This window comes from Gopherus evgoodei, chromosome 5 (genome assembly GCF_007399415.2).
Source record: "Gopherus evgoodei ecotype Sinaloan lineage chromosome 5, rGopEvg1_v1.p, whole genome shotgun sequence".
Lineage (NCBI taxonomy): Eukaryota > Metazoa > Chordata > Testudines > Testudinidae > Gopherus > Gopherus evgoodei.
This window is the reverse complement of record NC_044326.1, coordinates 103,491,121-103,517,958: the sequence shown is the minus strand read 5'-3', so window position 1 is coordinate 103,517,958 and position 26,838 is coordinate 103,491,121. Positions and strand designations below refer to the sequence as shown.

Sequence of the window (26,838 nt, the reverse complement as noted above, 5' to 3'; positions counted from 1 at the left end):
AGCAATGGAAAGAGCTACAAGCATGGTTGAGAGCTTGTTTTATTTAGAAAACATGTTCAATCAGGTTCAATCATCACTGTGATTCACAGTCTGTTACCATCCCATTTTTAAGTTCTCAGCCATTTTTGGCTTTTTTTACACTTTGCAAATTACACCAAGACGACAGCAAAGGCTTTCACCTAGTTTTAAATACATTTAACTAGTCACCTAGCACAAATCAAATGCAAATTATAGATTAGAAGGACGAAAGTTTATTTTTGCTTGAAAACATTTTGTTCCCTCTACAAAATACTACTCCAGAAAATCACATTATTCAGAAAAGCACACAGAGCATATGCTTATAAGTAAGATATAATTATTTAAGATATGAATATGATGTTATCTACATGAAAACAACAGATCACTTCATTACAGAAACAGTTTAATGCAGCTATATAATATTATTTTACTCTTTTTCCAATATGAAACAGATTAAATGTGGTACCCTCTATAACCAAATCTACAGTTAAAAAAAAGTGGTACATCATTTCATCCACAATTTGATTTACTTACAAGCATTGTGTATTAGAAGAAAAACACAGGATAATATTAATCAGATTAGGAAAATTTTCATGTAAAGTATATTGTACATGACTTTAAAAGCTAAATATACACAATAATGGACAGAACTGAAAGCAATTTGCTTTTAAATCCTGCCTCTTTTTCAGGTTTCAATTTATATTTTGTTCTGCCCACAAAGGTTCAATTAAATCAAGAGGTTTTTATTCCTCTTTCTTTGTCCTTTTACATCTTCATCTCTCTACTTAAAAGTTTTATTCTAATTCCACAATGGCACTCGTTGGCGATAGCTGAGTTGCCATCTGTTTCCATGAGGCTCCTTGATAAAATAGTCCACTGATGTAGACCAAAGTTCCAGCATTGCACAACAGCTCTGATATGCAATACAATACATGGATTACACAGCCTCTTCCCCTAGACCAGGCTTCCTAAAGGCGCCAATTATTTAAACATTAATAGCACTAGTGGTTCAAACTAAAGGTCTGTACCAAGTACAGCAAGTCAACATATTCAAAAAATAATGTATTGGGCAAAGTATGAAAGGCTAATTCAATTACTAAAGGCAATGAAATTTAGTGCAGCCCTAATCTCTTAAATCACAACACCATTAGAAAAGAGGCATGAAAGCTGCAGGCAACAGAAACTGCAGTTAATGATGTGACTAAGCTTACTGATTGGTTTAAAGGTTTATTTATAGAAAGCACTCTTGTGTGTACGCACTGTCTTTGTAAGGCTTGTTTAACTGGGAATTTCTTTCCACAGTTCCTGCACTTAAATTCCTTTTCCTCACTAGGTTTTTGGTGCAGCGTCTGAAGGTGTTCAGCTAGGATCTCCTGGCTGGCAAAACTGGATTCACAATTTGGACATGTGTGGTCCTCTTTGCAGCTGAGAGAATCTACACAGTTGGGTGGGGGAGGGGGAGCAGAGAGAAAAAAAAAACCACATTAGTAGAGGTATACTTTCTAGGCAATTATATTTCTGATTACTTTAAAAGTGAGCTCCTACTCTGAAAAGGGACTATGTAAAATGACCTCATGAGATTCACGGAGTTCAGTGGGTCCATTGTTTCTCAAAGGATTATCCATACCAAATCCCAGGACAAGTAAGGTTACTTTTGCTAAATGCCAACACTGCAAAAAAACTGGATTCCTTCCTTTTGGTACATCATCATATCAAACGGTGGTCTGCAGGCCAAGTTCGGCCTTCAGTTATGCCTATGCAACCTCATTCCCTTCAGTGCAGATTACTGAAGTTTGCTGATTCTCCACAATAAAATACAGAATCCAGCTCACTCTCCCTCTGTGCGTTGCCTTTCCTAACAGGAATAAAAAGTAATATTGAAGTCGAGCACCAATTCATCAATGTTCTACCCACTTTTGGCATTTGCAGCAATGTATCATTCTGCTCTGGTAGCTTTACAACCATTTCGCACTCTCTTTCAATGAAGGTAGATGACTCCACACGTGCAAGGGAGCAGAGGACAGGGCCCTCAGTTTTGACACACAAATGAGTAAAATATCTGTACAGACATCTTCAATTTCTCACTAGTCAGCAGTTTTTGTTTCCTTGTTTTGATATAGTTTTTAACACACAAGAGCTACTTTAGTTCTCACTCATGTCTCATCTGTACCTTTCTCACCAGCTTGTTGTAGTTCTTTATTGCCGTTGGTACTATTATTAGTAGTAGTAGTATTGTCTTCATCTTCTTGGTTAAGGATCAGTTCCTCCTCCTCCTCCTCCTCTGCTTCTTCCATATCACTATCAAGGTAGCCAATCAGCAGCTCTGTATCCGTTTCAATATCTTCAACAGCGAGATAGAAAATGTTTTCACCTTCCTATTGCAATGAGTAAATACAAGCAATGAATCACCATGACAGAAAAAAAATAACTCTAGAGTCAGGTCCTGGATCCTACTGGCACAAAGCCAGCTTAAATAGCTACTGAAGGATGCAGGTGACAGAGTCAATTCTCCAAGTGGCACCAGCTGGCATAGCCCTTCTCAGCTTTCTCTCCTGGTGTAGGGTGTGTGGATGGAGGGCCCTTGCACTTGGGTGAGGCCTGGATGCTGGAACATCCTCTGAGGATGATCTATGACCTCTGCTAAGGGATAGGCTTAAGTTAAGGGTGTGTAAAGTCAGTGGTGAGCTAGAGCCGGTTCTCACCAGTTGCAAGGAACCGGTTGTTAAATTCAGAAATCCTTTTAGAACTGGCTGTTCCTGGACAACCGGTTCTAAAAGGGTGGCCTGCCCCTGGCCTCAGCTTACCTCAGCTTCCTGAGCTCCTCCTCTGAAAGCTCTGACCCTCCTTTCTCCTCCCCCGCCCCTGCTTCCCGCGAATCAGATGTTCGCGCGGGAAGCCTGGGACTCGGGAGGGCTCAGAAGCAAGAAGCAGCTTGGCAAGGTAAGCTGGGGCAGGGAAGCGAGGAGGGCTCCAGGGAGAGGTGGCGCGGCCTAGCCCAGTCCTGCTCCGGCTACGAGCGCCCCAGCACCAGGTCCCGGCCCGGCCAAGCGCCCCAGCTCTGGCCGCGAGTGACCCAACTCCAGCCCAGGCCCGGGCCTGGTTGAGCCGCTCTGGCCTCGGGCTGGGGCCAGAGCCGCTCCGGCCTCGGGCTGCTCAACCAGGCCCGGACCAGGCCAGGTCCGGGGTGCTTGGCCGGAGCAGGACTGGGCTAGGCCGTGCTCCCTGAAGCCCTCCTCGCTCCTCCGCCCCAGATTACCTTGCCAAGCCTGGCTCCAGCCAAGCGGCTCTCCCCCGGGCCTGGTCCCTGCCAAGCGACTCCGGCTCAGCCCCAGCCTGGTCCAGCACCCCTGGCCCAGCCTCCAGCATGGTAAGGAAGCAGGTAGGGGGTGTTGGAAGAGGACAGGGGAGTTCAGGGGGAGTGGGTGGACAGGGGTCAGGGCAGTCAGAGGGCAGGGAACAGGGGGATTGAATGAGGGCAAGGGTCCCAGGGGACAGTCAGGAAGGATCAGAGGTTGGATGGGGTGGTGGGGGCCAGTGAGGGGCAGGGATTCCACTTCCAGGAGCAGTCGGGGACAGAGAGAAGGGGTGGTTGGATAGGGCAGGGGTCCTGGGGGGCCATCAGGAATGAGAGGAGGGGTTGGAGTGGGGTGGCAGGGGGCAGTTAGGGGACAGGGAAGGGGGGTAGGGATCCGGGGGGGGATCATCAAAGAATGTGGGGGATTGGATGGGGCAGGAGTCCCAAGGGGGGGGCATGACCCCCTCATGGGGTGAGGAGGAGGGGGGAACCGGTTGTTAATTTTTTGGCAGCTCTTCACTGTGTAAAGGTGATGTACCTCTGCCCTCCTCTATCATCGTCATCCTCAGCACACAAAGAATTTTAGGGCTGGAAAGTGACGCAGTCAGAAATTAGGAAGTGCTAGAATGAAAGTAGCCTGTGCAACCCAAGCTATGCCTTATAATACAGCCTTCACTTACATGGTTACATAGCATTTTTTTCCACAGGACCCCAGCCTTCTTATTGAATAGGCTTTCTACTCTGATATAAGCTTAAACTACAGAATTACAACGGACACACTCATAAAACACTAATCTTCAAGTCAAATCCTCAGCTGGTGTAAATTATTGTCGCTATGCTGACTCATACTAACTGAAGTTCCAGCCCAGATACTGTACCTGATTTAAAAAAAAAAAAAAAAAAAGCCCCAAATTATCTCCAGAAGCATCTGGAATGAACAGTAAGCTGCCAAATAGATACATGAGCTAACTACTCTGTGTCTCACAATGTTTACTTAACCCAACCCAAGCTTTTATTTATATATATTTATATATATATAAAGCCATTTAACAAAAGCAGCTGTCTCCTCATAAGCTGATCTACTAGACTGCCTTTTCTGCTGTACATAAGCCAAGTGCTTTGGGTGCTACCCAAGGCAACTAAAGGAGAATCATGTTTACCTAATGAAGATTTCCAAGTGCTGTCATAAATCTTAATGCTTATCTGATTAACATCCAGTAAAGTTAATAGAACCTTCTTTATAGTATATCTAGATTGTAGCAAGCTTCATAACACAAGGACAAGATAATGATTTCTAATGTTGTGATATGCTAAGATTAATTTAAACTGTCAACAGGAATATAGTATTTCTAATACTTCAGAAGGTCTGTAATATATTAAAAAAGTAATTTTCATACAACAGTGAAAACTACTTAATTCAATAAACTAGATGTAAGCAGCAATCTTCAAGGACCAACCTCATTTTTTGCCCTTGTATCAGTGAAGGCATTTGAAAAGAAATCTAATTACACATTTTGTTTTCAAGATCTGTATTTCAAAGTGCAATCTAAGCTATCCATTTACCATCCTAACTCTTGCCTACATCTAAGAGGCGCTGGTTTTTATATAACACTGTCATGTGCTTCAGAGAACTTTAATTTACTACGATGTAAGTTAAAACAAATATATCTTCTGTAGCTTTGATTTGAAGTAAGGTAAAAAGGACTCTCTCCACTCTTTGTCGGCAAAGACAGAATGCAAACACTGGAAGATCCTCTCTTTATACCATTGTCCAGCACAGCCCAACTCATTCTAAAAGCAAGGCAATTTTACACACGTAGGTGAAATGTACCTGCTGTTTCTTATAGGGGAAAGTATACCACTGGAAAACAAAAATAAAAAAAAAACATCCATAAATGAAGTAAAATATACGATTTGCTTACACACCAAGCATTTAATACTCATATGAAGTATCCACTATTCTGCCTTTAAAGAGTGTATTCCCACTGATGTTTACTAAACATACAAATACTGTGGACTACAAGACATTTTTTAAACTTCACCACTCAATTGCAGAAACTTCCTCCATCCTTTGCTTGTTGACTATTTAGATTGAAAATTCTTCAGGGCAGGGGCTCTGGACCAGATTTTAAAAGATTACAGGCACCTAGTGATGCAAATAGGTGGCAAATGGGAAACTCAAAAGCACTCAGATGCCTAACTCCCATTGAAATCAACCATTAGCCACCTACGTGGTTTTGAAAATCCTGCTAGACATCTGCATCTTTAGTCTCCTAAATACCTTTGAAATTTTGACCTTTTGTCTTCTTATCAATCTGTACAACTAGCACTCTGTGTGCTAGACAAATAATTATTAGTGCAAGTAACAATACATATTACGGGGACTTAATCTGCAGCTGCTCCACATACAGAATTTCCAGGGAAGTCAAGAGTATAGTAGTAAGAGAGCCTGAAACATAAGTCATTGTAGCAAAGGGCTGCCCTGGTATGGAGGCAGGACCTGCTCACAGAATCTGGCAAGAACAGGGCTGATATTACAGAAATACACATTCCTAAAAAGTGCTAGTCACAAAGTTCTCACGCAAACACATCCCGATATCAAGTGGTACCAGAACATCCTGATACCAAGGATAGTACAAACACATTCCCCAAGGATAACAAGAACACACTGATCCCTCCTAAAAGAAAGGTCAAGGATGACAATATGTAATAAAAATGTTTTAAACAAACCAACAAGTACAAGGTAATGAGTAATAATTAGCCATGTCAGGAGGCAGTAACTATATCAGAGAGGCAGTACTAACTTGTTTGTATTAGAGTATAAAAATGTATCTCAAAAAAAGTATCTTCCTCTGGTCTGGAAAAAAACAAAAAAGTCCTGCCATGCACTAAGCTGGTCCGTTGTTATGGGCACACATGTATTAGTGGTCTGGTAAAGTCTGCAGGATACTAGTACCATGTTTAATCAACAATAAACATTGTCCCTCATCGGGCGGTTCACTCAAGGTCTGTCATAGACTCACAGACTCTAGGACTGGAAAGGACCTCAAGAGGTCATCGAGTTCAGTTCCCTGCCCTCATGGCAGGACCAAATACTGTCTAGACCATCCCTAATAGACATTTATCTAACCTATTCTTAAGTATCTCCAGAGATGGAGATTCCACAACTTCCCTAGGCAATCTATTCCAGTGTTCAACTACCCTGACAGTTAGGAACTTTTTCCTAATGTCCAACCTAAATCTCCCTTGCTGCAGTTTAAGCCCATTGCTTCTTGTTCTATCATTGGAGGCTAAGGTGAATAAGTTTTCTCCCTCCTGATGACACCCTTTTAGATACCTGAAAACTGCTATCATGTCCCCTCTCAGTCTTCTCTTTTCCAAACTAAACAAACCCAATTCCTTCAGTCTTCCTTCATAGGTCATGTTCTCAAGACCTTTAATCATTCTTGTTGCTCTTCTCTGGACCCTCTCCAATTTCTCCACATCTTTCTTGAAATGCGGTGCCCAGAACTGGACACAATACTCCAGTTGAGGCCTAACCAGCGCAGAGTAAAGCGGCAGAATGACTTCTCGTGTCTTGTTTACAACACACTTGTTAAAGCATCCCAGAATCACGTTTGCTTTTTTTGCAACAGTATCACACTGTTGACTCATATTAAGCTTGTGGTCCACTATGACCCCTAGATCTCTTTCTGCCATACTCCTTCCTAGACAGCCTCTTCCCATTCTGTATGTGTGAAACTGATTGTTCCTTCCTAAGTGGAGCACTTTGCATTTATCTTTATTGAACTTCATCCTGTTTACCTCAGACCATTTCTCCAATTTGTTCAGATCATTTTGAATTTTGACCCTGTCCTCCAAAGCAGTTGCAATCCCTCCCAGTTTGGTATCGTCCGCAAACTTAATAAGCGTACTTTCTATGCCAACATCTAAATCATTGATGAAGATACTGAACACAGCCGGTCCCAAAACAGACCCCTGCGGAACCCCACTTGTTATACCTTTCCAGCAGGATTGGGAGCCATTAATAACTACTCTCTGAGTACGGTTATCCAGCCAGTTATGCACCCACCTTATAGTAGCCCCATCTAAATTGTACTTTCCTAGTTTATCTATAAGCCAGCTCTCTGTGAAGGGCTGGGGCAGCACACACACAGCCAAACATTTATCAACATCTAAGGACACTGGTGACGCACGATTGCTGATCTGGTAAGTAACCAAGCTGTCCTCTGTACACTTTAAAAATGGACAGCACTTTTGGAGCTAACACATAGTTTAAGACATTGCTATGTGACTGTCATGATGCATGGCCTCCTATACCCAAGAGAGGAGCCGTGATGCCTCTGGGAAGTGTGGTCCAACCAGGAAGTCTGGTCCATAGATAAGATTGGGAGCACAAGGAACCCCAACTCCCAGCATGCACCACAATGGCATTTCTGAATCAAACTAATTCAATTTTTGGTCCAAATATTTTGGGTTTTGATTTTTTACTCTAAATTTTATGTGGAAATTAAAATCCATTTTCCAACTTGCTCTATACATCACCGTCTTCTCTCTCAGGTAGGGTCTCTCCCATAGCATTCTAATAGGCTGGCTAACCTACACCCACTCCAAGTGGAACTCTGTCCCCCTCTAGCGATAACTAGGACACCTGTAGAGGCTGATGAACTTGCTAGAGCCTTGACTAACTAAAGTCTTTTGCTCAGGCAGCAGAGGTTCATGCTTTAAGAACCAGAAGGCCCAGGGTCCATCTACATGTCTGATGACCATGCAAGGTGCCATGCTTCATCTCCTCAGAGACACTATTTGCCTGCAGATTTCTGGGTGGCTGGTTTGAAGTCCCTCTTCTCTACCTAGCTTTGGAATCCCTCATTTATAATTGCACCCACTCTTTAAAGTCATATCCATGTTCACATCAGGTATGCCAGGCATTCCCTAACATGGATTTGGTGAGATTATGCTGCTTTTTTGCAGTCTATATTTCAAAGTATGTTGACCAACATTCCAATAATAAAGCAAACATTAATGCTAATGCCAGTCTCTATTCCCAGGATTTGCCATGGGTGATCTGACCTACTTTTTCCTCCTTGAAAGAAGAGAGTATGTAATTATTTTTTGTTAAAACCAAAAAAACACAGATGATCCAAAGTCATGAAGATTAGCTCCCCTCAAAGTTTGCTGTTCCAGTTTGGATTCATCACTGATTAAAAGATTATTTTATTTAACTTAAGAAAGGCTGACTTATTAAGACATAAAAAGTACAGGGACGCTGCAACACAATACAGAGTTCAAACCTAAAACATTCACTGCCACAGGAAATCATCAAAATCAACAATTTAACAAGCCTTAAAGAGAATTAGATCTTCACAAGCTCAATCCTGCAAGGTGCTGAGCATCTCCTGGAAATGCTGAGTGCCCCAGTTCCCATTCAAGTCAATGGATATTACAGGAGCTCAGCACACTGGGGAATGGCACCTCCAGGAGATACACAGGATTTTGCAGGATTGAGCCTTTTAGGTTGGATCCAGTCCCTACTGAAAACAATGGAAAGACTCCCACCAACATCAGAGGCAATTCTATAAAGCCTTATATGAACCAGAACCACATTTGAAGCTACAGAAGGAAAGATTAGGTCATCTTGATTCTTTGGCTGACAAAATGTGTTACAGTCTATCAAGGACTTGACTCCCGAGAAGCAAAGACAATACACAAGACATAAAAGAAGTCCCATTTACTTGCCCATGTTCTTAGTTACACACATGCTTAAGCGTTCTTGCGCAACAGGGCTTTAATTCCAAAAGGTAAATATTACCTTCTCCCGCCCCCACTCCCATTTCAAAATTACTCCCATAACTAGACCAAGAGAATCACCATTAAAAAGTCAGCATTTATCATAAAGTACCACCCAGATGGCAACAGTTTTTCCAAATAGTTGAGAGGAAATTACTGTGGTAAATGTAGTATTGATTGCAAAAGTTATTTTTTTAATTTCTACCTTGTAATACTGTAACACTATGCCTCAGCAAACAAAACTATTAACAGCAGCTAGACTGACCAACAAATAACCACCGACAGGCTTTTGAAAGCCATAGAGTAATAATGTGGGGCCTGATTCTCATTTATACTAATGCCCCCTTTGCACCACTCTGGCAGTAAAAAGGGGTCTTAAAGTCAACATAAATTAAATTGACACTCACCTTAAGACTTCTCTAACAGCCACAGTGCTGCTAAGCGGCTTTACTGTTTCTCAGGCTCATATTCATCAAGTTTAACCCAAACTCCTATTGATATCAGACTACATTGATAATGCAGCTATAGTTTGAAAAACCTGTTGGAGAAAAATAGCTACTTCACTCTTCTAAAGCTGCCCACTTTGTTAGCTCGTTTTTGTAAGTAACAGAATATCTGAAAAGCACTAAACACGCTGTGTATTCAACAACTTGATAAATGTGTATGATCTTGGAATTAAATAATTCAGTCTTTTTCCTAAAAAAAGAAGAAAGCATCAAGCAGCCATTTTAATTCTGTCCTCTGAGCATCCAGGGTGTTAACACTGTGTTAATTTTATTACTTACTTTGCATAACAAGTGAATCTTGTCTTTGTAGTTAAGACACTAGTAGATTTCAGACTTTCAATAAACTGTCCTGTAATATGTAAATTTATTAAGAAGCTTACCAGTTTGTCCTTGCTTTCCTTGTGTTTTCCCTCCACCCCCTGGCTTCACTCTCGCCTGTTAGACTGAGATAGTCCAGTTGCACTATATTTATTACAGTGTTGACTGATTCTCAAATACTAATCTTCCAGTATTACAGTTGTTAAGTATGACTTTAAACCACTCTGCTGCTTCACAGTAAATACCTCCTTTCACATTAACCTTTGCCATTTCATTATTCTAACTCATAGTCTGCTGAGTTAGTCCAGACCACCACAATGTCTGGTTGTTAATGAACAAAGTATCTGAATTTAAAGCTCTGGTTGGCTATGATTCTATTTATAAAATAGTTTTGACATTAACAATCAAGTGGCTTTTGCTGCACAGTAGTCTACAGCAGAGATCATTTCACAAAATGACAATTGGCAAGCAGATCAATGTATGTGCACAGCATTAAGAATATTGAAAATACAATACTATTCCAGACTAATTTGTTTTTAAAGAGCTCCTATAAGATATTTAATAGCAGCCCTTTGCTTTTGATCATGACAAATACAATGGATTGTTTGGATTTCACAGGTCACATGTGTGTCAGTTGCAAGGCATGGCCTAGATTCCAGTTCACACCATCAGGTGTTACTGTTGATGACACTGATGAAGATTTGCCCAGATAAATGCAATCCATGAGTAATGGCTCTATAGATGTATACTAACAGAGGATAAATGTTGTAACTCAATTGTCTATTGAGATTTTTCTGTGTTGAATTTTTCCTCTTTGGGTTCAGGGTAATGGAACAGACCACACTTCCTCTGTCACAAGCTCCTTTAATGGAATAGGTGAGAAAGGCCTCCCACAATTCAATTCAGATTTGTAGAGTACACTGAAATGAAAATTGGTATATCCAGAAGTACACCCCCACCTTTCAGTCTGTTCCTGGTGCTCACATGCCAGTATTAGTTATTAAACAACTATTTAGAAATATTTTCTGGTTGTTGGACTCAAAAGAGTATCTAAGCATCCTATTTTATTACAGAATCCTAAACTCCTCCAACAATACCAGAAACAGCTTTTACCCGAGCTAGCAAATCAGGGACATAGCACAACCAGCTTACTTCAAAAAATGCATCTTCAGGCTAGTAAATTCCCTTTATATGCACAAAAGGAAGCACGTTGTACAAATCTTAAAACCTAGACATTTAAGAGTGATCCTTCAACAGAATCATCTCAGGGTGAGATATTCTTCTGTATGTATTCCAGTTCACTCAGTGAAGTGGTTCATCTTATTTGTGTGTGGGGCACATATACAGAGTTCATCCCCTTTTAATTCCAAGACCATGAATTGCTCTACAAACACTGAATTAACTATCAGGCTCATTCTGTCACCTTTATATTGAGTAAGGCCTTATATGATACTACTCTGCAATAATTATCATGACAGAATCTGGTTCTGTGGTTTTTCCACAGTTTAGATCAAGAAGTTCCACCTATATTCTGTGAAAATTGAAAAGACAAGCTTTGCCAGTGAAGGGAGCTGCAATTTAGCATCTGTTTGCATTTCTGGTAATTCATGTGGGATATTGTAATTGACTTCAAAAAAAGCTACTGTAAAGTATCCTTTGCAATCAAAGTTAGGATAAGCTTATAGCAGTCGTGATACCAAGAGAGCATTCTGTCCTAAGACATATTTGCTCTCTAATTACCAGTATTCTTATATTTTATAGCTCATCGTTAAGTACCAGCAACAAATCTTTATTCCTAACTATATAGTCTGAGGTAACGAAAAATCATCATTAGAGCATTTACCCATAGCACAGTCTGAAAACTGAACAATGGGTTAGTAAGACAAAATTAAAATCCAGTAGTAGCTTTATAATCCCAACAAACTCCACAAGAACTCCTCCTTCTCATACAATAAAAATGTCTTGAGAGGTTAACATTATGAGAATTTCTATGTTTCATGAGGGTAATTACAATGTGCCAGTTAGAACAAGAGGTCTGGAACCCCATCTGAATTTAAAAAGCCCATTTTCTCTTGGTAATTAGAAAATTAGCCCTGTGCTCTATGTAAGTATGACAACATATTCCACTTTATTCAATTGAACTATTAAGATTAGGATTCTCTTGTGTGTGATATAGATAATCTGTATTATGAATCATTTTAATGTTTTTAATTGTTTTACTGCTTTTTCAGCAATGTAACTTCAGTAATAAGTTTCAGTAATAGTAGCAGCAGCAGCTAAGTAACTGGAGTTGATATCAAAGTTCAATTCTCTCTGCTGATGTAAAGTAAGAAATGTCCTATTTGCAATGATTGCAAAACATGGTCTAAACAGTATCATTGCAGTATCTTTATGAAGGCCGCCACAGTTCAGGGAAACCACATCTGTATTTCCCCTCAGTGGTTCAGCAAGGGCACTCACGCTCAGGGTTTTCAATTCCCTGACCATTGCCTTTCTGACTGGAGACCCACATCTCCCCCTCTTCTGACAGGGGTGCTTCCAAGCTGCACAGTTCCCTGGCTTCACTGTGTACTTCCCAGCAAAAATAGATTGCCCCAGGACACCTGCTTGCTTTCTCTTTAGAGATGGATAATAATTATAGTTGCTGCAAGTACCACACAGACTTCCTATGCAAGCCTACTTTATTCTTTAGCTTAAAAACATAACAGAAAAAAAATATTAAAAACAATAAATCTCCACTCATGCTAACAAGCTTACCAGAATTAACCTTAACCCTAACATGAATTCTGGCAGGCTCAGTCCAACTGTCCATTTACTACATCAGGAAGAAAGCCCTTAGCCAGTTTAAAAACCAGGCTACTCAACCAAAAACCTTCTTTGTCAGTGGGTCCCGGGAGAATCCAGTTTGAACAAGTAGATGCATACCTTTCCCGGGGGTGGCTTCTATGGAGATGTAACAACATGAGTCAATTTGCCTAATGACCCCCTGCTGTTTTCCTATTTACCCTCACCATGGAAATACATACAATTGTACAATAACACATACATAATTACATTTTTAGTACAATGAACTCCAAAGACTAATTCAATAAGGTTTAATTTAATTCAATAAAGTCCATTCAGGATACTGCAGGAAACTGTCAGTCTGTCACAACGGCTATACAGGGAGATATTGTATTTAGCTTTAATAATAAATAAGGGTTCCATTACTCGAGCCATTCCACAAACAGAACTCCCATTGATCCAGTGCCTGGAGTATCTACAGAAATTGGCCCAAAATTTGCATAACAGTAAAAACATTAGCCTACCAAAACATTTCCATATTAAAGGCATATGGGTTGGTTCTCATGAATTACACTGAATGTCAGAGCTTTGGCATCCTATATATTAAAGAAGGCTCCAATGCTGCAAAGACTTATGCACTGAACTTCATGCACTGAGAGTAGTCCCTTCAACTACTCACACTGTGTAACATTAAGCACATATATGAAGTGCAGTACTGGGGCCTTAGGGTACAACAAATCAGTAAAACATCTGGGATTTTTATTATACCATTACTGATGATGCCCAAAGACTTATAAGGCAACTTGGAAACAGGAGCGCCCAGTTTACCTTACATTATTTCCTATACCTCTACCATGTCCACTCTGTTTTCTCACTAACTTAAACACTCCCAATCTTTACAATATCTCCTAATATGGGAGTCTTTCCATGCCTCTAACCATTCTTGTCACCCATCTTTCAACTCCTTCCATTTCTCCCTGGTTTTGACACAGAGACCAAAACGAAATCCAATATTCAAGGCTATACAGTTTGCAAATTATATAATATTTTAAGTATTATTTTCTATTCCGTTATTTATACAACCTAACACTTTCTTAGGGTGTTTTGTTTGTGCAGTTGGTTTATTTAAACATTGTATACTGCAGCCAGCTCAATTAAAATGTCCATTCAGGGATGCCCCTCTTTTTCTGCTGAGTGGCTCAGGTTAATTTAGAATCCAGCAAAGGCCATGAGTTGTTCAAACTAGTCCTTCTAATGCATTTATTTTCGAACTGGGGAACGTCTCCCCCCCCCTCCCCGGGGGAGCATGACAAGGTTATCAAGAGGGCACAAGGAGGGGCACGGGGCTGGCTAGGTATCTGAGTCAGGGCAGGGCAACAGATGGAGACTGGGCAGGCAGTCTCAATGATTCAGGGGTGGGCAGGACAAGCAGCCCCACCCTGCCCCACTCAGCCTTGCCTTATCCCACTAGCAATCTGCTGCTCTCCCCCTCCTTCCTTCCCTGATCACTGGGGGTTCCCAGCATGTTGAGCCCACTGCTGTCCAGCCCTGGCCTGGACACTCAGCTGGTTGCAGCCCCATATATTTTAAATCCTCTGGAGCTTGCGGCCAGGGCCGTCCTTAGGCATAGGCAGAATAGGCAGCGGCGTAGGGCCTCACTCTCCCTGGGGGCAGCACTCTGCAGGCAGCCCAAACAGTGTAGAAGCAGGGCTGCTGGGTCCTAGAGAGAGCCCAATGCAGCACAGTCTGAGGAATGGGATTGGCTGCTGGGGTCTCTGGGAAGGGGAGGGGGGAGGGGTTGGGAAAGGAGCTCACCTGTGAGTGTGACTCTTTCCCCCCGGCTGAGGTGAGGTAAGGCAGGCTCTGTGGCACCCTTCTCTCCCTCCTCCCTCCCCTCCGTCAGGGCTGGGTTGAGTGAGGTGCTGGTGGGGACAGGAGGCTGGCTGGCTGCTTGCTGAGGAATGAAAGTGAAAGTAACTCACTTCCTGGGCAGGGAGCCAGGATTGGAATGTCACACAGGGCTGGGTTGGGATTAGCCAAATGTGTGAAAAAATCAGGATAGGGGGTTGGGGTACAGTGATCAGATATCCCTATTTTATAGGGACAGTCCCAATTTTGCGGTCTTTTTCTTGTATAGGCTCCTTTTACCCCCCCACCCCCACCCCCATCCTGATTTTACACACTTTCTGTCTGGTCACTCTAGGTGGGGGTAATTGGTGCCTATATAAGACAAAGCCCCAAATATCGGGACTGGCCCTATAAAATCAGGACATCTGGATCTGGCCACCCTAGCTGGGGAGTGCCTCTCCCCTGGGCTGGCAGCTGCCAGCGATCCATCTCATCCGGGGGAGCTGCACAGGGCAGGATGAGCTGCTGTGGCTCTATGGGTGCCCCGTCCCTGAGATCAGATGCTGTGCTAACTTCACCATGGTCTGTTGGGCTGGCGGCGGTGCCCATTGGCGTGTGATTGGACCTCAGGGTTTGCTGCTGCTGTTGCCACTCTGCACCCCAAGAGGTGGATTCTGGGGTCCTGCAGTTTTCCACCTATCTCCTCCTCTACTGCAGCTGTTGGACCAGCAGGCTGCGAGGTGAGCCAAGCATGAAAGCAGTACTGTGCTGCCATTTAGATTGTCATTTAACAACTTTGTTTGCCAAAAATTCTTGCTAACAATCCTGAATCCAATTTCAATATTTTTTTTCCTAAAAAATCAATATCTTAGCCAAAAACAGAAAATTAAGTTGACGACAATTATTAGTGACAGGTTTGGTTTGAGACAGGGAGTGGGTCAGTTTTCTTCAGAGAAACAAAAAATGTTGACCGACTTTCCTATAGCCTGTTACTCCTGATAAGAGCCCTCCAACAACTGTAAAATGCTCATCTCCTTACTAGTATATAAAGCAGGGTTCGGCAACCTACAGCACACATGTCAAAGGTGGCAGGTGAGCTGATTTTTGATGGTATGCAGCAGCAGGCTGAGCGGCTCAGTCCATCACTGCTCTGGGATTCCGGCTGCTGCCCTATTGCCAGCTGGAATACCAGCCATCGGCCCCACTCAGCACCTGCTGCTGGCCCGGGGAACCCCAAGGAACCCCAGGCTGGCAGTGGGCTGAGCACACCAGTTGAACCACTCAACCTGCTGTCAGCCTGGGGTTCCATTCACTCAGCCGGCAGCGGGCTGAGTGGGCTGGTGGCGGGCTGAGTGGGCTGGTGGCGGGCTGAGCAGGGCTGGGTGAGGGGTTGAGTGGCTCAGTCTGTTGCCAGTCTGGGGTGCCAGCAGCACTCAGCCTACTGCTACTCCGGGGTGCCAGCTGCCGGCCCCTTGCCAGTCAGGAGCTCAGCTGCCAGCCCCACTCTGCCTCCTGCCAGCCTGGGTGAGCAGAATCCCAGGCTGGTAGCGGGCTGGGGGGTGGGGAGGGGTTGGCAGCCGGAATCCTGGCTGGCAGGAGTTGGTGGTCAGAACCCCAGACCAGCAGCGGGCTGAGCAGGGCCTGGGATCCTTGTCTAGGGTTCCAGCCACCAGCCCGCTGCCGGTTTGGGGTTTCATTTACTCAGCTGGCAGTGGCCTGAGCAGGACCAGTGGCCAAGACTTCAGATAATAACAATAGTTTATTTATATAATATAGACAGAGAGAAACCTTCTACAAACATTAAAATGTATTACTGGCACGAGAAACCTTAAATTACAGTGAAATTGGCACACTACTTCTGAAAGGTTGCCGACCCCTGGTATAGAGTGACCAGATGTTGTACTAAGATTCTCCTGCTTTTTTTTTCCCTTGTGAGTCAGTATAACTTTTGCCAGCCCAGAAGTTGGGCAGCCAATGTTTTACGTTTTCACAATGTTTTCTCCAACTTTCATAAAGTAAATACATAGTTAATATGAGTTAAAAAGGCCAAGGACACTTCTTTGTGAAGAATCTGTACAGCAGATCATGCCCATAGATGATCCAGAAAAGAAATTTGAGGTTGAATTTTTTAATGTTGTGATGGATAAAGCAGTATCTGCTGCTGATGAAAGGTTTAATACCTTGCTAGTACACCATGAACAGTTTGGATTTTTGTATGACATAACTAAATTCAACGAAATAGGAAAACAAGAGCAACTAATGACAAAGTGCAAGAATCTAGAGAGCCTCCTGAAGCATGGTGATAGTTTTGATTTAAATGGACTTGAACTGTACGAAGAATTGAGTACACTGTCATCAATGTTGCCATATGCAAAATCGGTGATGGACATTGTACAGTCTATTCATACCCGCAAACCTGTTGACATATATCCTAATGTGTACATTGCCACTCATATTCTACTGACAATTCCTGTAACAGTAGCATCAGGAGAACGGAGTTTCTCAAAACAAAAGCTCATTAAAAACTATCTCCGCTCTACAATGAGTCAGGAACGCTTGACTGGTCTTGCTGTTCTTGCGATCAAACAAAACACGACTTTGTCTTTGTCATACGATGACATTATTACTGATTTTGCAGCCAAAAAAGCCAGAAAGATTGCTTTTAATTAAAAACAAATCTTTGTTTCAATACCTCTTCATATAAATTTCCAATAAAATTTTGATAAATTAAAAATATATTATTTGCATCATTCTGTCATATCAGAATTTTTTCTATAGTGCTGCTTCTTTAGTGCTAGTCCATCAGCATTGCAGTGTGCTCAATTAAGTTAAACTGGTTTTAATAATGTGAATGTGGCAAGTTTTCCAATACTATAAGCTTATGTTTGTGTTGCTAAGAGCAGATCAGGCACAGGGGCACCAGTTTAATAATCTCGCCTAGGGCACCATAAATCCTAAGGCCGGCCCTGTTTGCGGCACCAAGAGTCACTGGGCAATGGGGAGGGAGGGCAAGGATCCACAGTCTACTCCATGCTGCACTGCCCTGGGCTCCTCTGGGGATGGATCCACCTGGGTCCTGCTGATACTCCAGGAGTGAGCCATCCTCTCCGACTCTTAGTTGCCATTATGTTGCCCATTCACCCACCTGATTTTAATAACAGTAGATGATTTTAATGAGATTGCATAGTTTCATAAGCAGCTCGGGCACTTTATTCCTAAATTATTTAAGAACTCTTGTATTAAATCATCTATACCTTGTGACTTTTTATTCAGTTCTGCAACATACAGCTGGATTGCTAGGCCCACACATAGCCCCACTCTAGCCAACTGAATCCATGTGGGCACAGCACACAACTTGCATGCTACGCCAGTGGTTCTCAAACTGTAGCAACCTAAGGACCCCCATTTTGATTTTAAATTGTTTCATGAATCCCAAGTCCTCCACTCAGTCCCAGGCCCCACCTCCACTCCACCCCTTCCCCCAAGGCCTTGCCCCCACCCCACTTCTTCCCACCCAGCTCCACCCCTGCCTCTTCTCTTCCCCACCTCTTTCTGCCTCCACCCCCAAGCGCTCTTCCACCTCCCTCCTATGCCTCCTGCACGCCGCTGGTTCCCCGCTGGAGGCACTGGAAGGGGTGGGAGGAGTTGATCAGTGGGGCCAGCAGCACTGGACATGATTCTTCCCCCTCCCCCAAGCATGCCCCATCCCCGCTCCTTCCCCTCCCTCCTAGCGTCTCCTGCATGCCGGGGAACTGTTCCACAGCATGCAGGAGGTACTGGGAGGAAGGGAGCGGGAGAAGTTGAGGGATGAAGGGAGGGGAGGAGTTGAGTAGCGGAGCTTGTGGACCCCCAGGAACCCAGTTTGAGAAACGCTGCGCTACACAATATATTTAAGTTGCACCTCCCTCTTTTGATCCCTACATTTTTGGCAGTGTCTCATCTTTATTACCTGAAAAGAGTAGGTAGATAGCTAACATCTGTGACGAAGAGTGAAAAAAATAATCATTTAGGTCTTCTGCAATGACTAATCAATTACTACCTTCTGGTAATCCTGCAAACCCATTAAATCTCTTAACGCTTCAACTGGAATATTTCAAGTATCTTTTGTTTGTTTTTATATCTTTGACTATTTGCTTGAAAATTATTTTTAAATTCTGATTTCTCTGAGCATTCCTAAAGACTTTAGTGGGAGTTTGGTGTGAGGAATACAGGATAAACCCCTAAATAATTAGCCCTGATTCAGATAGATATATAATCACAAACCTTAAACAGATTAACAACATGAAGTGAATGTTAAGAATTCAACAAATGTACCTGGATGGCAGCCAGGTTCTTTTGTTCCTGTGATGGTGCCTCATGGACAAAACGCAGCCAGTTAGAATATCGTGGATTGCTAGCATCCAGAACATAAAGGACCTCGCCTTTACTCCCTCGAACCTGAAATATTAAAAATCATTGAACAAATGAACACCAGAAACAGTATCTCAGAGAAAGGGGAAAGATTAAATCTTATATGTAAAGAAAAAAACAAAGTGCTAGATTAATTTTTGTTGTATGTTTTAGATATAGAACAAAGTGTCCAGTCTACCTGGTGTTTGGCAGGTGAATCCTGTGTTCAGCCCATATGCTTAGATATTGGTGAACATTTTTTTCTGCCTTCAGGCACATGATGCATTATCTGCTAATAATATCTCACGGTGGATACACTACTCAGAACTCCAGCAACCGTGTCAGCTTCTTCCACTATGTTTACTCTCTCTTTTCTCAATCTCTTCCTTACTGAACTCTACCTCTCTCTTTCCTGATTGATGCCCATCTGCCTCCTCTCTCTGACTCTCCACAAACATACTTCCTTCTATTCCTTCTTGCTTAGGAGCTTACCAAATGTTTCAGAAAACAAAAACTGTTACAATCAAGAGGGCACATTACTCCTCCTCCCTTGCTACTACATCCTCCTCCTCTCTCACTCCACCTTCGTTCACCTCCCTCATCTATGTTCCCTCTATGTTGCGTAGCTACGCAGCAGCCTATTAAGTGCTTCGCAGGTGCTCAGGGCTGCGGCAGGGAGAGATATGTCTCCCCGAGTCCCAGACCTGCCACAGCGGGGAGAGTATCAGAGGGTAGCCGTGTTAGTCTGGATCTGTAAAAGCAGCAAAGAATCCTGTGGCACCTTATAGACTAACAGACGTTTTGGAGCATGAGCTTTCGTGGGTGAATACCCACTTCCTCAGATGCAGAGAGGCATTTCTCCCCACAAGCCCCAGACCTGCCGCGGCCAGGGGGAGAGGCACCTACCCCACAGCCCCAGTCCTGGAGCTGCTGAGGCAAGGAGAGGCGCCTCTCACCCTAGCCCAGGTGCTGCTGCAGGAAGAGAGGGCTGGGGGGAAGTCCTCTCTCCCCGCCTTAGCCCCAGGGGAGCCTGCGCCTCAACCCTCCCATCCCTGGCCCTATCCCAGAGCCCATACCCCAACCTATTGCCTCAGCCCTGAGCCCCCTCCCACACTCTGAACCCCTCAGCCCCACTCCCACCATATGAATTTTGTTATGTGCACCAATATGGAGGTGTGTGTGACATGTCACCTCCATATTGGTGCATATAACAAAATTCATTCCACACGTGTGGGGAAAATTAGAGGGAACATTGTCCCTCACGTATCTCTGATGCCAAGATATCACTCCTACTGTCTCTTAGATTTTTGGCCTCTCCTCCTGTCTCTTGTCCCACTCATCCCCTCCCTACCAATTTATTTTGTCTGCTCACTTTTCTCTGGCTCCTTTCTATCCACTTACAAAATACACCTGTTGTGTATCCTGATTTTTTCCTCCTAATCTAATCTACCCTATCTCTCTCTTCCCCTTATTCTCTGAGACATCTGAGCAGACTGCCTCCTCTAACTCACTCCTTCATCCTCTCTGATGTAGCTTCTAACCTGTCTATTCCACTATCACTTACCTCACCAAGGCCACCAATATCATCTTTTTTCTAAGAACCTAAGAGAACATCTCTCTGTTCTCGCATCCCTTCATTGGTGAGCTGCCTTCAGCACTAATGATCTCATTCTCATTCTCCCTGAGCTTTTGTTCCTCCTATTTCTCCTTTTGCCATATTGTTCTTCCCTTAGTAGCTCTTCATCCTCCCCTCTTCTCATAGCTGCCATCACTCTAGGTTCCCTTGTTGTTCTCCCATTACATTCTCTCTCTAGGTGATCCCATCCTACCCATAGCATCCCAAATCCACCTCTCTAGCTCTGTCTAGTTTTGCATCTCCAAATACTTCCCACCTTTGAGCTGCAGCCTTCTATCCCCCTGAATCTCATCTCTCCCACCAACTTATTCAAATACTTTTCATAAAGTCATATTCTTCCTGTAACACATCTCTCATTAAATCCTCCAATTATATGTTTGTCTTTTATCATTTCCAGGGACTTTTCCTTTGTCAAGGCCCATGTACAAACATACTGTGCATTTCCTCTGAGTCCCTTCACTTCCTTAAGCTTTGTTTTCTATACTAATCTTGACACCAAGTATAAACATGTGGCCCCAAATGATCACTGTTCAATCTTAAATTATACCTGGCTGAACGTTCACCTGAGCTGTGGAGGATATGATAAAAATTAAATTAATGTAATATGCAAGGGAAAGGCTCTAAGTTATTTAATTAGAGTGCAAAGGAAATGAATCATTAAGTGAAGGGGCTACTTCAAAAGACTGCACTGGCTCACAAAAGGTACATTTTACCTGCACAAGATCACTCATTCATCAGTTGCACAACACACTCATTCCACCTTAAAATGTCAGTGCTGGGAAAATCAACCTCTCTACCAAGGTTTATTGATCTGTAAGCAGGCCATCTTGTCTGATTTTTTCAGGTCAGGCCTGGTCAGTATATGGATGGGAGAACCACACAGAAGGTTTAGTGCATGAAATGTTCTTGTCCTACAAAGCCACGTACTGCTAGAAATCACTAAAGATTCCATAGCGTTTTTTTCCATAAGCATCCCTGGTGTTCTGTCCACATTCCAACTCAGGTTGGCAGAATGCAAATACTTATGTTTCCACTTGCAGTTTCAACAGGCTAAACTATTCTTCACTCCTCATTCTAAAAACACATCTGGGGGTTGGTGACAAAATATGTCTGTTTGGAGTAAGAATATAGATGGAATTCACATATTCACACTTTACAGGTAAACTCTGTGTTTCCACAATAGCACAAGTTTATGTTGTTCTCACAGCCTAAAAAGACCTGAAAGCCATAAGTGAGCACCGCGATAGTTCATTGCTATGCCCACACTGTTCTAAATATGTAAGCTACAGAACACAGTCTCTGTATGAAAATGTTTAACAGCACAGATTTACATCTTTGAGCAATTAAAGACAAGCTAATGGCATTGGGACTTGGCAATAACTATCAAGAGTGGGAGTCAGGGAGGCCCACCAAGCTGGTCCTAGAAAGGTTTTCATCAGATCTTGACTTGAGTTGCAAAGTAGAAACAATCAAGTTCATTCTATAAAATCCATATGTTCTTCTACCTTCCTTTTAATCTATTTTTTCATTTGCTTAATCCTCAATTATATTGGAAGAATTTATATTCATCTCAGTTTTACAGTCATCTCAGTTGGGCGCTCTCAGTGCCTACCAATGCAGGAAGAGATGCCAAATGTGCATCAAGGATTTAACACATAAGGAAACTATTGACCAAAACAATCCCATAAAACCCTTGAAGACATGTGCTTGATTTTCTATTGCTTTTTTCACCTCATAAAGACATAATGTTGCATTAAATATACAGATGTGAAACAGAGGAAAAGTCAAGAAAAATATATTCAAAACATTGTATGTTACACTGGACTGGATTAGAGACATTTACGGATGCCCTGTTCTCACTGATGAGCCAGCAGGGGCTCATATGAGCCCTTTCTTAACAGAGCTAGCTAGCCTCTAAGCCCCTAAGAAAGAAAACAACTTTTATTTATAAAAGAATGCCTCCAGCTACTATCCTTGCCAAGATAGCCCTAAAACTGTAAACTAGTACAAATCAATCACTAGGAACAAACAGTTGGACTCCAGTTCTACAGTTTGAGGCATGGGGAACCTAAATGCAGACAATGTAAACGTCAGTAATTAAGTTTGGGGTATACCTCCAAGAATCATTTCCCTAAAATCCTCTGGCTGGCCCCCATGCCTAGTGGTGTGACCATGGAGCACAGGAATAAGTTACATTTGGGGGAGTAGGAGACATTCAAAAACACATCTCATAGATGTGTGCTAAAATCCTATGTTCAGATGTGCTGATAAAACTGTTCAGCCATCCAAGGCGATAGCACTAAGATGGCTGCCACTCAGACAGCTGCTGTATTACAGATGTGCTCATAATTGCCACAGCTGCAGCCACTGTAGCAAAGGGGTTTCCCCTCCTTCATATCCCACCAGTGCCATTAGGAAAGCATAAGAAATGTACTATGTAATTTCAGTATCTCACCCACACCATAGCAGCTGCTCCAGCTGTGCAAGTGACAAAGGAAGACAAGAGATGGTGCCAAGCACCAGTTGGGCAACAGTCCTGAAGACACAACAGCTCGCCTCTCTCTCCCTCAGACTGAGGCTTGGCAGGCAGGCACTAGAGCCTCAGGAGCCAATATTGGAATGGAAAATGGAGCCTACACTTGCCCTCTCCCCACCACCACCCTGGGGAAAATGGCTTCCACTTATAATCCCCTCAGCTAAGAGATACTCGCTACCCTACCCCAACCCTTTCTACATAAACTAGGGTTTCCTGGCTCCAAAGGCCCCTATTCCCATCCACCCACCAATGGTGACACACTCCCACACAAGACTTTAAGGATCAAGGGATGGCTTGATTACAGTCTATAAGTATCTACATGGAGAACAAATATTTAATAGAGGGCTCTTCAATCTATCAGAGAAAGGTACAACATGATCCAATGGCTGGAAGTTGAAGCTAGACAAAATCAGACTGGAAATAAGGCATAATTTATTTTTTTTTTTAAATAGTGAGGATAATTAACCCCGGAACAATTTACCAAGGGTCATGGACTGGAAGTTTTTCTAAAAGATCGGCTCTAAGAATTATTTTGGAGAAGTTCTATACCCCTTGTTATACAAGAGATCAGATGATCAAAATGGTCCCTTCTGGCATTGGAATCTATGACCAGAAGTGATGTGCTCCCTATATGTCCAACCACCCCACAACTAGAGGCTGCAGGAGAATCTGCCTGCCACTACTATTGTCAAAAGGAAATTGTATGGAACCGATGGAAGGAAAGAATATTTAACCAGGGAAACTCACATGTATCACAGACTCAGGCTGGATGTGTTCGAGGGAGCCTTTTGCAAAGAGTAACAGAGCAGTATTACCTATTCTCCACACCCCCAAATATATATCTGAATAGTGACCATTCATAAAAGACTGCAGAAAATCTATTTAAAAGAAGACAACATTTATATTGCTAGTGGCAGTATGTTCATGTTCCCTACCTTGCCAGTAAACAGGATGCGGATGCCGGACTGCATAAATCATTACATATATTTGAAATTATATTTTCCGACTTGGTAATAATGGGTCTAGTCTGTGTCCAGCAAAATGATATGCCCAGTTTTAAGTACAATTCCTGAAAATCAGCAAGTGATCCAAGATCAGCCTCGTAGTCCAAGGAAGGATTTTAAAAACCATTCAAACAACAGTATATCCAGGCACAGAGTTGGCAATTATTTCAGCTGAAATGGTTTTTAAAATGGTTTCCTAACAAGGTCAAACTTGAAGTGTTTTAAAACCTCACAAGACCCCTGTGAGGTAAATAAATATTCAGGCATCTACAATATTATCCATGGATAAAATGAGGCCCTGAAAAGTTAAATGATGTGCCTGAGGTCACACTGAACATCAGTGTCAGAGCTGGAAATGGAACTCAATATTTGGGCCAAAAAACATATCCTTTTACCATTACACTGCAATCAAATTATTTTTGTAAAATCAGTCCTCTGATTGAAAAGTTTTTCCATGAACGAGTAGAATGGATTTAATTTAACTGAGAGAGAGGACATGGTCCCCATCCTCCCCGCCAGCAGCCCTCTAAACAGAAGGGCAAATCTGCAGACAGGTGGAGCCTGATGTTCTAGCATCAGCGGCAGTAAGGTAATATCCTAGTAGAGCATTATAAATAATTAGATATATAAAATGCACGAAGATATCTGCAGTGTGCAGTGGATGATAGCACGCTTTTCATATTAATGTCTGGAAAATATCTATCTAAGCTTGAACACAGTGGTGTCAAATACATTACTGCGTTAATTCAGTCAAATTTATTTTATAATAAATGAAATAAGAGACTTAGGTGATCAATTTCATGTCTCTAAAAGAAAATTCTCAGATTTCTATTAATATCTTGCTGATCTTTCTCCAGAGAAAGGTAAGGATGTATAAGTAGGGCTCTACTAAATTCACAGTCCATTTTGGTCAATTTCATGGTCACAGGATTTTAAAAATCGCAAATTTCATGATTTCTGATATTTAAGTCTAAAGTTTCACAGTGTTGTAATTGTAGGGGACCTGACCCAAAAAGGAGTTGTGGGGGGTTGCAAGGCTATTGTAAAAGGCTGGAGGATTGCAGTACTGCTAACCTTACTTCTGCGCTGCTGCTGGCCACAGTTCTGCCTTCAGAGCTGGGTGGCCAGAGAGCGGCTGCTGGTGGCCAGAAGCCCAGCTCTGAAAGCAGAGCCGCTGCCAGCAGAAATAAAGAGGGCATAGTATGGTATTGCCACCCTTACTTCTGCACTGCTGCCTTCAGAGCTGGGCCCTCAGTCAGCAGCTGCCACTCTCCGGCCAACCAGCTCTGAAGGCTGCAGTGCAGAAGCAAGGGTGGCATAGTATGGTATTGCCACCTTTACTTCTGTGATGCTGCTGGCTTCAGAGCTGAGTGCCTGGCCAACAGCCACCACCCTCTGGCCGCCCAGCTCTGAAGGCAGCCCAGACATAAGGGTGGCAATACTGTAATCCCCCTAAAATAACCTTGAAAACAACCCTCCCCCCATTGCCCCTTTTTGAGTCAGGACCCCCAGTTTGAGAAACACTAGTCTGTGTAGTACAGGGTAAAAGCACAGAAAAGACCAGATGTCACAGTCCATGACGCATTTTTCATGGCCATGAATAAGAGCCCTATGTATAAGGATCCACTTAAATGTACTGTATGATCTACTATAACAAAAGTTTAAACTGGAGTACTAACACTTAATTCAATCAACTCTGGATTTTTAAAGCCATTTTTAAAAAAATTAATATTTTAAAGAAGTTTAATAATTAAGGGCTTGGTTCTTCACTCACCACAAGCAATACCTCCTCCGAGTAGTCCCACAGGAGTCACTAGACTAAATGTGTAGCAATGTGCTACTCAATGGGCCTGTTCCAAAGACCACTGAAGTAAATATCTTTGACTAGGGCTAAAGTGAGTAAGGGTGATAAAAATCAAGCTTAAACCAAGCACTTAATATAAATACGTGAATCTATACTAAATAACTGATGAAAATTGTGATAAGAAAAATTACTACTGGTCAAATTAGGATGACCATAAAAAAGCATTTCTATAAGATTCAAAATTTATGCCAAAATTTGAAAATTGAAATTAAAATCGGGGAAGGGAAAAACAACTGGAAACTCTATTTTCAATGTTTGAGCTTGGATGTGGTGGTGATTTTAAATACAGGCACATACATTTACGTGCATGACTGTGAGAATGGCAGGGGAAATAGTTAGACAAAGAATATTTCTAGAAAGAGGAGTAAACAAAGCTGCCTACAGAGCCATTAAAAGCAAAGCATTTTAGAAGATGCCTTAAACGTAAAAATTCTCTAAAGAATAAAAGCATCAGAAGAACATTCCATCATGTCATAGAAGAACTTCATACTGCATTGCTGAATCCTATTTCACTGACATTGCAAGCATTAATCTTCTGAGCAAGAAAATATAACAAGCTTCAGTTCAAGATTTTTTCTTTATGAAATCTCAGAAATATTGTGAGCTGTTGCACTGTGTATAAAAGGGACTTCTCCCATTCTAGCTCACATTTCTGATTAGCAGGAAAGATGATATAATTCTACCAAAGATTAATTACAAACTTTTAACTTTTCATACCTTGAACAGAAACATTAGCGGTCTGATCCTAAGCCCACTGAGGTCAAAAAGTCAGTTCTTAAAACTCTAACCAATTAGTCAGTGCAACAGTGTTGAGAGTAAGTAGCAGAAACAAAAGCTCATTTCATTCTCT

At 42.5% G+C, this 26,838-nt stretch overlaps 1 protein-coding gene across 13 annotated transcripts in view; it reads right to left on the bottom strand.

Annotated features, from left to right (window-relative positions):
- The window catches only part of PRDM5 (PR/SET domain 5), a 164,250-nt gene that overhangs the window by 112,244 nt on the left and 25,168 nt on the right, over positions 1-26,838 (bottom strand). For 10 of the 13 annotated variants that reach the window (XM_030564630.1, XM_030564629.1, XM_030564633.1 and 7 more), the window contains 3 exons: positions 18,874-18,996; positions 2,189-2,393; positions 1,279-1,453 (listed from right to left, as the gene is read on the bottom strand). In XM_030564630.1, the coding sequence (XP_030420490.1) occupies positions 1,279-1,453; positions 2,189-2,393; positions 18,874-18,996 (503 nt within the window). Of the gene's footprint in view, positions 1-1,278; positions 1,454-2,188; positions 2,394-9,510; positions 9,588-9,888; positions 9,950-18,873; positions 18,997-26,838 lie in introns of those variants that run through there. The other 3 variants (XM_030564632.1, XM_030564643.1, XM_030564641.1) reach the window with 3 other exon arrangements.